General features: G+C 44.9%; 1 protein-coding gene across 1 annotated transcript in view; it reads left to right on the top strand.

The window, feature by feature from the left end:
* The first annotated feature begins 10,784 nt into the window (after window positions 1-10,784).
* Window positions 10,785-12,032, top strand: part of RPS6KA1 (ribosomal protein S6 kinase A1) — a 46,896-nt gene continuing 45,648 nt past the window's right edge. Inside the window, exon 1 of the mRNA XM_035904015.1 lies at window positions 10,785-10,864. Within this exon, the coding sequence (XP_035759908.1) occupies window positions 10,823-10,864 (42 nt within the window). The 5' untranslated portion in view covers window positions 10,785-10,822. The remainder of the gene's footprint in view (window positions 10,865-12,032) is intronic.

Raw genomic sequence — 12,032 nt, 5'->3', positions numbered from 1 at the left:
ATATTTGGAAAAAGTGACGGTATACTCCTCCCGCCGGCCCAGCCCTGCCATGGGTGGGTATGAAAAGGAATAAGGAAGGAAAAAGGACTAAATTTCAGTGAGCACACACAGTGAATATTGAGTTGCAGGATCATTTGTGTCAGAAGAATCGCCTAGCTTGATGGCACGGGGATTTCATTGGCCCTAAATCATCCCAGATATGGTAATACCATACCCAGGGACTAATATTGGGGACTATAATTTCTGAGAAATGAGTCCTCATCCTGCAGTTTGTAGAGATGAAATGGAGCTGTAGTTAGACTCACAATTTACAGTGCGAGCCCCTCCTCATTGGCAAGGGATGGGAAGGAGATGGTACAGGGGGAGCTGGTTCTGAGTAAAGTTTGATTGGGGTTAATGAGGAGGACATAACGACTAATAAAGAGCTTTAGTAAGTTGACATTGGGAAGAATTCTGACGTGAAAGACTGGGCGGATTTTTTTCTAACTATTTTGACAGTCTTTTTGGTTTTTAACCATCTCCCTGCAAAGGGAGTTTTTAAGGTGCCAGAAAATCTATGGCATGACACAAGAAACAGCAGCAGAAAACAGCAGGGAAAACTTCTTAACCGTGAGATCTATTAAAATGCATTAAAGCCTCCAAACAAGATCATGTCATTGTCTTAGGTGCACAAAACCAGCCTGGAGAAAGTCCTAAGAGAATGTGGAAGGAATGGTCCTACAGTAGCTGCAGATGACCTAAGTGTGGAACATCTCGTTGCTCCACCTTCCAAAGCACCTGCAGGAAGACTTTGCATTTTGCCACCGGATACGTAACCCCCAAACTTTCTATGTTTCCCCTTCTGAACAGATTCGATAGTGGATTTAATTTTCTCTTACTCAATTATCCCACTGAGTTTACTTTTGGATTTTTAACAGATTTCCTTTCAGGCAACAGCTCTTCCCTGCTCTCAAGCTTGTTGGTTGCTGTGGCTGTGCGGAGGTATGTGGCAATTGTGAAGCAAGAGAGGGGTTACTATTAGGTTACTATTAATCTAGTTACATTAGATTTTAGCATTTAGCATTGCCCAGACAGGAGATTTTTTTTGTGCCTTTATTCTGAACAAGTGGTGTCTCCATGCTTATTGTTGATGGAAATAAGTGTCAGCTCAGTATAAGAACGGACTGTACATATATTAGGGATTCCTAGTCGAGCTTGAGAACTGATTGTAAACTTAGGCAATTAAATTACTTTTTCTTGTAATTTCCTTCTTACTGGGCATAATACCAGAGATTGTTACTATGTTGTGGGTGTTTGGTGAAGAGGTTTTGTTGGGCTGCAGCCTGGTTCGAGATGCCCAGCTTTCCCTGCCATACCACGATCAAATTAGCTTCCGTGTTGGCAAGCCCTGTGGAAATCAAGGGAGGAAAATTCCATTGATGCTGAATTAATTTATCTTGCAAAAAATACCCACGGTTTCAAAAGTAAGCTGGGTCTGAGGCACGTTGGCAGGGGAAGGCTGGATTTGGCAACCTCGCGGTACCTCCTTGCCACAGCCCAGTGGACTGGGATTTGTGCAGAGCTGTTTTATCTCATTAACCACCGATTTGATTAACAGCCTATTCCTTCCCTTCACCACACGGTGGTACCAAGAAACACAGAATCAGTGCTTGGGAGCCAGTAAATGGCAGACAGCGTCCAAATGCAGCAGAAGCTGCCTGTTGGCAAACTTGGGAGCCTGGAGCCTGGTTTACCCTGGTTTATCACAACCTAATGTGTGTTATTTGCTTTTAGAAAGCGGGAGGAGCGCTCCACCAGCAACCTCCACCTCCCTGCTCTTCTACCACCTTCAAAGGATCAGCATTAGACAAATTACAATTTTCTGACCAGTCTAAGTCCCCTCTGAGCCTCTCTCATGTATCTATACAATCACAGCATGCGAGCACTTTCCAGTTTTTATTACGTTTTTGCCTGAAATCCAGACAGAGTGCTCAATTCATTGCCAGTTTACAGGCATAGCTGGCATCTCACAGGAACCTATCCGTGGTATAGCAAGCCTTTGAACTTAGGCTTCCCAAATTCTATTTTAAGAGTCACCGGACCATTCCCTTTCTTCCTCAGGCAGTTATTGCAGCTGCTGTGGCACATGTCCTGAAAGTTTAAGCCTAAACTAGAGCTGCTGCTATCCATCTCATCTGTCCTCAACTGGGGAAGGGATACTTTATCTTAAACCCAGATTTAAATAGGTATCGTATAAGCCTGGTCACTTTTAGGTATGTTGGTACAAACTACTTCTGTCAGACTTGCTGAATCCTCAACCTGAGATTACAGAATAAATCATATTGTTCAAAGAAATAATACTTTATTGAAAAGCTTCCTGCGCTTTTTGTCATGTCTCCTTTTGCTTTTGTATGCCAGTATTTTGAGCGTGTGTGTTTTTTGTCTACAAGCTAAATGCGAGCGAGGAAATGGAATGGTAATATTTGTGCTAATTCACAACACTCCTTAAAAGTCTGACTGGTGTGATTTTTCTGATGCTGTAAAACTCTGTGCTCAGTTTGCTAGCCAGCGACTTTTACCAGCATTGCATTTGTTAAGTCCCACAGAATGCCATCCTGTAATGTGTATTGGGCTGAAGCAATGCCATCGATTGCAGGGAGCTGTTTTTCCTTCACCTTTTACATCACGAAATATCTTAGTCATTGGGTTATCTCCTTCTAACACATACTTTCCATGTTTGCCTTTACCAAGGAGCAGCGCGTAAAGTTGGAAAGGAAGTGGCTGCTTCCCAGAGTTGGCGAGATTGCATGTGGAGCACTTGACACCCTCGTGATACTTCCTTGAAGTGGATGCAAAACGGAAAGATGAGCTCCTGGTAAGCCAAACTCATTCCTTTTCTTCAGTTCTCAATACCTGCTCGGGGTGGGGATTTATGCATTTATTGGATGAAGCGGGCAAAACACCACCCAGAATTATAGGGAAAAGGCAAATATTTCCAGTCTCTGACAAGTCTAAACACTGTGGCGTGAAGATATAGCAAACATTGAAACCAAATGTTTCAGGGACATCTGAGTGTGCACTGTACTGAAAAATACGATGTAGATTTTATTCATGTCTCCATTAACTGGGCCCTGTCACCATGCCGTGCTAGTTCTTAGATAACAAATCTACAGTGATTATTTGGTGATTAGCAAAATGAGCAGACCAAGGTTCTTATCAGTTTGCATGGGACTGCCTTGGGAGTTTGGTTTATTGATTAACTCAGTAAATGAACAATTTCTATCAGCAACGCAAGAGTGAGCCAGCCTTAAGCTGAGCTTACGGTTTGTGTTGGGGGAGGAAAATAATGGGCCAGCTCAGCCCAGAATTGGGGATGCTGATAGACCCTTTCCTCCTGCCATTCACAGAGGTGGTCGGGCCAGCAGCCCCACAGCCACCTGAGTGAGCATACTGGTTGGACTGAAGTGTACTGGCCCCAGCTAGGTAATATTCTATACAGTGCCTGGCTTGCACACATGAGTAAACAGATTGTTTAAGATAACAGGCCCCAATGTCATCCCAAGGTCCTTCCCACATGCTCTGTGCCCAGCCCTGGGTTTGTGCATTCCCTGCCTTTGTGCACCAGAGCGGTGAGAAGTGCGATGATTTATTTTTCGAAATCAAAGGCGTTGGGTTCCTGCCCAGTATGAAGAAATGGTGTCTGAGCAGGTAGCTCATTACACAACCAGACGTAGGTGAAGACAGAACCGTGGCTTCTTTGCACTTGTGTGCAGCTAACCCAGCAGCAGTTCCCATGCACTTATGTAAGTCTCCATGCAATACCGGGCTTTCCTCGCAAGAGGGATTCTTCCAGCATCGCCACCTCACCCACACTCGGCTTCTGCAGATTTTTTGCATTTCAGACACAGTCCCCATCTTACACTGGGAGGCAAATAACTCAATTTTCCCCGTGACTGGGGCTAAGAACTGCAGGACCATAAGGGGTAACTAACCGATGCTCCAGGTAGGCTGGTTTACCCTGTTCTTTATCCAGACTGGTTTGCTTTCTGACATAACCCTTTCACTTTAGTGAACAATTAATTTCTAAGGCCGCAGTGATGGTATTAAGACCCATCCCTTTCTGCCGGTATCTTCCTCTTCCGAAATGCTTCTGGCAGCAGGCGAGCTTGTGCCAGAAGTGAGCTGGTGATGTTGTAGAAGGGACATTTGTCCGCTGGTAATTGACTCCCATATTAATTTCCAAGGAGCTGGGAAACAGCTGCCAAACCCCCTGTTTTCCATCTCTTATTGATCAATATTACCTTTCAACAAGTATATGGTGTTATTGAGTGTTAACAGCTAATAGCACTATCTTTCTTGTACTATTTTAAGGACTGTAGCATACCCCAGAGTCCTTATATTTGAGAGAATACTTTTCAGTTAAATAACGTTCCATCAGGTGTTATTTATTATCCATTTCCAACACAGTGACCCTATTTCCACTGCATATTATGCTGGGCTGCTGCCACAGGACATTTATCTCCAACATTATGTTAGTGGCTTCTTAGGTTAAAGGAAGAATGATTCTGTACAGACTTTACATAGACAAACAAGACAGCAGGTCCAGCCATGACTTTCTGAAACCAGGTTGTGAGCAAATATCTGATTTCCCACAGGAAAAGGGTGAAAGGAGTCATTACCTACCATGCAAATCTCATTTTTGCTGTTACTGAAGTCAGCAGCAAAACGTAAATCGTGTTCCAGAGTTGGAACCTTTTAAAATGCTCACTGCCTCTGGCAAAACCTTTATTGATACAAAGCAGTGTGCACTGAAGCTTTTATCAATCCATTGGGTGACAAAATACCCATTGCTGAAGTTTTTACTTTGTAAATTGCTATTCCTCAGTAGTTGGAGATGCATGTGGGAGCAGAGCAGAGGAGAGCGAGATGGGAGATCCCACCACCTGCCCCACTGATGTGTCCCTTGAGCACTCTGGGTGCTGGAGGTTTTCCTGTGCAGTCTTTGATTATTTTTTTTTTATGTGCTTATTTTATGAATTCTTGACTATGAATGTTGGGACACATTTCTCTGTAAAAGATACTTAGTCCCCAGTAGTAAAACTTTACTGTCTGAGCAACGCTACCTTCCCCTCTTTACAGTGACAGAGGAAAGACACAGCCACAGCGTAACAAGGAGATGGCTTTCAATCACATGGATGCCCACGAAGTGTAGTGGAAGAAAGATAAAAGTAAGCTTCTTGCTTTTGATCTTAGAAATTATATTTTCTGAGCAATTCTGCAATATGACAATGAAATGAGAGCAGCACACAAGAATCAGGCAGGGGGATTTTTAGCCTGCTAACAGAAAACCCTTTGGGCTGAACTTTGAATGCCTACATCGTCACTAGAGAATAATTCTAAAAGAGGATTTTGCTGGTTAAGGATCAAGTGGTTCCTCCCTCATCAGTAGAAGTGTAAGTACTCTAGGTAAACTCACCAAGACATGCACCAAGCCTCTCCTCAGAGAGACAGAAAAGGCCCAGCTGGACAGTCCCTTACATTTCTAATATAAACCACAAGTGCCTCTTTTGGAAAGAGGAATGTCTGAAGAGCAGTCTCCAAAGCTCCCTTCCTTTACTCATCATGAAGGTGAGAGGAGGAGAAGAGCAATTTAAAAAGCAGAAACAAAAAGTTCCTCCACCATTAGCAAATTCTCTTCTGCTGTCAGGTATTGATCCTGTTCCCACGGGGAGCAAAGAGGGAATATTCTGAAATAGCCAAGCAACAAAGTACCAACCTTGTATTTATGCACCATTTTACAGTGTGCTGCAAGACATGCAACACTGCAAAATAGCTAAAAGCTTCGCTAACTCCAGAATATTTTTTTAAATTTTTTTTGTAATGCTGATAAGAGATGGATAGGTTTTTCTCTCGCCAGGTAATTGGGTTTCTGACATCCCTGAACCTGCTGTGCCCTTTGTTCACTCTCCAACAAGGAAACCACTGAGCATCGTGTAGATGTATCTGCTACCTGACCATGCAAGCCGGCTGAGTCCCATCTGTGCTGCTGTGCTGTCTTAATCAGTTTCCAAAATACAGAAAACAAGTGTTGTTAGAAGAAAAGTTGGAGACCTGCTTCTCTCTCCCTGAATGATGAAGGTACCTCTTTCCCACACCTCTCTAGAAAATCTTGATTGTATTATGTCTTCCTATGTAAAACAATTGGTCCTTAGGCCAAAATATTCCCAGTCAGGACAATTTCTCATTTTTAGAAGTTTATTTCTCTGGTTGTTTTTGGGATGTGGCTTTTCAAGGCTGGATGTGTGCAACAGTCTCTGTTTTGTAAGAGGACTGAGAAGTAAAATACTGCCAGTCATGAGTGTATCTGTCTTGAACAAATCAGAAATAAAGTTTGGTTTTTCCCCTGAGGAAAATAGTTTACTGGGGTCTTTAGACTTTTCATCAGGATTTCTGAAATTCACTTCCAATTTAAAAATGTTTTCGTGTTTGGTTTTTTTTTTTTTTTTTTGCTTTGAATGATGGCGTCCCAAACTGTGGAATGGGGTAATTAGGAACGGGTATTTGTGTGTGCCCTCTATTAAGCAGGATGAGACTTGTTCAGCTGCATGATGTAGGCTTGAGACCACGAACACTGGAATGACATTTTCCTCTCGCCGGAGCTGGGTTTCTGTTGAAATGTGTTTTTGTTTTCCCCTACCCTGTCTGGAGAAACTGGGACTTGTGTGCTCTCTAAGTAGCACAAAACTGAGAGCATCTATTTGTATCCACTTAAAAGCCCCATCACTTGTTTACAAGTTCTTAAACCTAAAAGAACCATAAAAACTGACTGTACTTAGCACTGTTGTTTACTCAGCTTTCTACCTGGCTAGGGGACAGTGAAAACAGGCCTGGCAGTTTCACTTCTGTTTACAGTTTCTAATAGTTTTCTCTTTCATGTTATCACCCCCTCACATAATGCTATACTGAAATAAACTACAAACATACCTGTATGCTAATTAAAACCAAAATTTTCCGGATAACTCATCTAAATAACTTACCACCTGGGCTGCAAACTGGTTTCAAAATTAAAAATAAATTAAGAAAAAAAAAAAGAAAGCAATTGCTTGTATTTTATATGGGGTTTTGTAAAAGTCTTTTTCAGGTGTAGTTTGAGCCACACTTGACCTCTGGTTTTTCCTTTGAAACAGGGAGCTGAAGTCACTGGAGCCTGCAGAGTTCTGCCCGGGTGTATGTGAAAGGCAAGAGCAAGCGCATGCAGCCAGCAGAGTCCAAGTCCGTAGCAGCTTGTCATGAATCCAAAAGGCTGAGCGAGAGCGAAGGCTGAATGGGCTGTGAAAACAGCTCCTCTGAGGTCCTAGGAAACAGCGAAAGGTTAGGACAGCACCACATGCAATTGGGCAGAGCATTATCGGACTCACATAGTTCGAATACCGAAAAAGCAAGCCAGCTCCCACTCTCCCCTCAGATGATGTTAAGAAGAGATGTCTAGGTTTGAAACAGATTATTTTCTCCTTTTGTTCGGATGTCAGTGGTTGTGTCCTGCATAGGAACAGGAACGGACCACCACTCGTTTATTTGCATCCAGGAAAGGGAAGGTAACTGATACGGGGAGGCTGGCAGCGATTGTATCCATGACAACCAGCAGATATGGCCTTGCTGCCTCGGCAGCTCATTCCCCATCACCTCCCCTGCCTTCCCAGGGCACAGCCCAGCTCTGACGGGTCCCTCTCCTCAAGGCACCTCTTGGCTGCGGTTCAGTGTTCCTGAGAGATAGGTGCAAAATTCACAAATTAAGCGCGTTTCCTGGAGCCAACAGCTCAATCAATTCTGCTAGCAAAACAATTCCCTGGCTTGAGCCGCGTCAGCTTCAGCCAGGGGCTCCCTGGGAGATGTTTCAGAAGCTCTGGCCCGTGGAGGAACAGAATGGTTTACAGTAATACCATGCAGAAGCAGGGTGAGCTTAGCAAGCTGGTAGTTTGCAGAACCAGCAGGCAAAATGCAATATATAGTGCAAGAGAAAAGAGTTTCAGATACACTAGACACCTTCAGAAATGCAGGTGAGCTGAGCAAGGTAGCATGATGCTGACCTTTGCAGGAAGTATCGGCAGAGGTTGAAGGTGTTCTATGAATAAGCCCTCAGTCTGCCCAAACCCCTTGCAGGGGAATGAGAGCTGCCTGGGCTGTGCTCCCCGGCTCTTCATCCCGCTGCCTGCTGTGGTGTAGTTGCTGCATTCCGACCGCTGCCTGGACCTGCCTTGGAAAACGCTGGCATTTGAGGCAGCTGCAATCACACACGGTGCTAAGGAACAGAAAGAAATCTGTCAGGAAAGCAAAACGCAGTTCTGCTGTTAAATGCAGCCAAAGTTTCTCATTTACAGGGCCCCTGCTTTATATCTTCAATGTGATGTTTGTACCACGCTAAGGAAAAATCTGTCCCTGGGATCAAAACAAGGTGATCTATCATCTCTTCCTTCGTAGTGGAAAAACAAAGCAGAAGAAGCAAGGAAATGAGACCGTGAATTGAGAGCTGGGGATTAGGAGACAGGACATGGAGTTCAAGTTCTACCCTGACAACCCATTGAAAACATGACTCAGTTTCCCCATTAGTACAGTGGGGATAACAATGAACTACGGAACTGATTAGTCAATCTTAAAAAATACAAAGAGGGTTGCTGTGAGCTCTAATTAAACGACTCTCTTAGCGTTAATGCAAAGCAGATTACACGAGTCTGGAAATTGTAGCAGGCATTTGGGACTCAGCCTTGCGAGTTCTCATGCCTGCGAGCTTTTTGCATTTCCTTATATGTGTAAAAGCAGCGTAGCATGAAGCAGGCAGTTAACAAGAGATGTTCCCTGCCTTCGGTAAAAAGAATGGAGATGGTGAGCTGTGGGAGCACTGGGTTACTCTGTGGTTAGGTGGAGAGTTGCTTGGGCAGCTTTGGGAATAACGAGGGAAAAATTGGATCTGGTAATGTGGATAAGGACCGGACTCGATACGTCCGCTTTGGAAGTGCTTCTTTGGGGATAAGTGGCTTAACGAATGTTGTCAGCCTCCCTGAAAGGAAAAACGCTACACACCAAAAGCCAGCCAGCTGGAGAGGCACAAATATCTACAGTTGTATTTGAGGAGGACTTGATGTTTTTAAAACTGCAGGATTTTGAATTTTCGGCAAATGCAATGCTGACAAGAGGGCCATCCAGCTGATCTGGAGTCTCTGTTTACCATCGCAGCAGCTCTCCCCAGCCTGCAACTGTCTCAGAAAAATGCCAGTATATTATGTTTTAATCACTGTATTTAGTCATGACAGTCACCCAAACAGCAGGCTCTGCTGTTCAACTCCAAAGAACACTCTTTGTACCCTGCTTTCAGGATAGGGGCTGCTTTTTATAGCTGTTCTTCAACTGGGAAATAAACCCTTGGGGAGACCACTACCTCATTTCTCTCACCCAAACATCCCGCCCTGGATTTATTTACCAGCAATTTCATGTGGCATGTTTCACGTTCTGTTAATTGGCTACGATTCAGCATTATCTGGTGCAGGAATTGAGGGAAGGTCACTCTGATAACAGCTTCTATCAGAAGACAGATGGCTTCTCTTTGAGTCCTGTAGCTGGGGACTGAGAGACCTTAGCTTGTCTACCCAGCATTGCTGCTGAATTGCTGTGGTATTACCTAGGCTTTTTGGGGGGTGTTAGTATAATTTTGAGGATACTATAGAGCTACCTCAGCAAAATCCTCTCCTAGCCTTTAATAGAAGTAGCTGCAGAGATGCAGGGAATAATCATGCACAAGTCATTTGTGGTCTTCCCGATATCTTTAATTTGTTGTTTTATTAAAAGAAGTGGGCAGGATAATTTGGTAGTTTTATTTAGGCGCAGTGGTACCCAAGGGTTTAGAGCCGTCTTTTTCTTCCAGAAGTCATTGCTCCATAAAGCTTCATAATTTCTGTCTTTTGTCAAGTTCATGGGCAGCCTGCCTGTCTTTCTGCTGTGAAATATGAAGGACTTTCTGCATCTCAGTGGACCTACCAGGGGATGGAAGCAGCAGCAGCGGCTCCTGTCTGCCTTCCCTCATGGAATTGCAATAGGCCTCACTCTGCCCTGCAGACGGTTCCTCTGGATATTGCCCATTAACCTTTCACTCAGACCTTGAAAATGAAGATTTGCTTTTCTGCTGCTTACTGTACCACCCTATAACTGCCACTTTCCAGCACTTCAAAATGAATTTATTTTATTTTTAATATTTTTTTTAGTGTTTATAATAACAGTCATGACCCAGGAGTCAGAAACTTCCCAGCCTGACTGAGGTTGCCCCCTCAGCTGCTGCAGGTAACTGCTCAGCACCTGATCCTGCCTGACCTCCATGCGTAACCCTCCTTGGAACTGGGAGGCATTTGGTGGGTCACCTAATGGGAAAATGGCCTTTGGGCCTGGCATTACGGCTTAAATATTCCCTGTGGGTTTGTCACCAGGGTGGGAAGCTCCAAGTGGACCAGGATGTGGTGTCCAAAGGTTGGATTCATGGGGCCTGGCGTTAAAGCACAGCAGGTGACAGAGTTGTGTCTCATTTTGTTCTGCTTCCAGAAAGGATGCAGAGAGCACCATCCTACCCTCGCCCCCCTCTGCATTCCTACCCCAGACCTGTCTGACGCGCGCGCAGAGCAGAAGGAAAGGGAGATGTGTTTTGCAAACAAATTAAGAAGGTAAATAGGATGCCGGTATTGACATCATCATGTTATTGATGCCATTTAAAGCAGGTTGCAGCAGCTGGAGGATGGATGTAACCAGACGGCACGCGGTGTACTAGGCAATAAGGGGAAATTATGGACAGCTTTGGAGCTGAATGAATAACTCGCCACAAGATCTGCTTCAGCTTGCTCCAACAGTAAGTGACATGAGTTTAATTGGCTATAACAGGACCTCACTTAGTACCAGTCGGGTGGATTTGTGTTATTTAATGCCTTCAGCTGGGGCTCCAACACTTATGGCACAGAGGGGGGCTCGGAGCACAGGACTCAGTGGCAGCAGTTCCCAGGCTTGGCTCCAGCACTTACTGTCACCGTGGGAATTTTTTACACTCAATTCCCCCACATGCAGAAAAGACGACAGCTCTAGCCCAAATCACAAGCAGGTCCTGATGCTGACTTACGGATTAGCTTCAAGTGCTGTGACGATTAACTGGAATTTTTCAAAGTGCTGGGCTTTGCTCCTAACTTGGCTCTTTTGGAGTTTGCTGCCCAATCTGAACAGGTTAAGGGCTCAGGGCTGCACAGCCCCGGCTTCCTGGGACAGCTGCCCTCAGAACGCAAACCCCCAGCTGTATGTGCTTTCACTTAGGCTCATTAAATATTTCCAGCCACACCTTGATGAAGTCAACCCTTGGCAATGCACCCTTTTAATTATTTTTTTTTGGGCAATTTTATAATGAAACATGAAAGCAGGGTGCTTTGGGGGTTGGTAAAAAGCGAGTAGAAGAAAACTTTTTCCTATTTGAGAAACCTAGCTGTGAATTATGAACACTGGTGGAGAAGGCACCTTTCCTCTGAGGCTCTCCAAACACCGTAGAAAGGTGGATGTGGTTTTTACCCCTATTTTGTAGGGAGGGGAGGAGGGAGCACAGCAGGCGATGGTGAGCAGCACATTGCACATCTCAAACTTGGCATCCGGATTTCCCAGCGCAGTTTCCTGCTTTAAGCAGCAATCTGAATTATGTCACCGCATTTATCCTCATCACCTCTTCTTCTGGTGACGCTGTGTGGCATTGCGTGTACAGCCACACAGCCGGACACTCCTAGAGGGGGAAAAAAGACTTCCCGAGGTGCGGAAGGGCTGGATGGCGGGTGCCAAGGGCGTTCAGGGCCATGGATGTTTGGTGCCAAGGGCGTTTGCGCTCACGGACGTTTGGTGCCATGGGTGTTTGTTGTTCAGGGGTTCTCGGTGCCTTGAGGATTCCCTCAGACACGATCGCGCAGTGACCCAGTACCCAACCAGCAGCGTTAAGACCTCTCTGCATCCGAAATTTTGAATTGCGCCGGGAAGGGTGCGGCTGGCGG

Source organism: Egretta garzetta, unplaced genomic scaffold, assembly GCF_000687185.1.
Source record: "Egretta garzetta isolate BGI_Z169 unplaced genomic scaffold, ASM68718v1 scaffold101, whole genome shotgun sequence".
Classification (NCBI taxonomy): domain Eukaryota; kingdom Metazoa; phylum Chordata; class Aves; order Pelecaniformes; family Ardeidae; genus Egretta; species Egretta garzetta.
The sequence above is the reverse complement of the archived record's forward strand: the minus strand, read 5'-3'. Positions and strand labels throughout refer to the sequence as shown.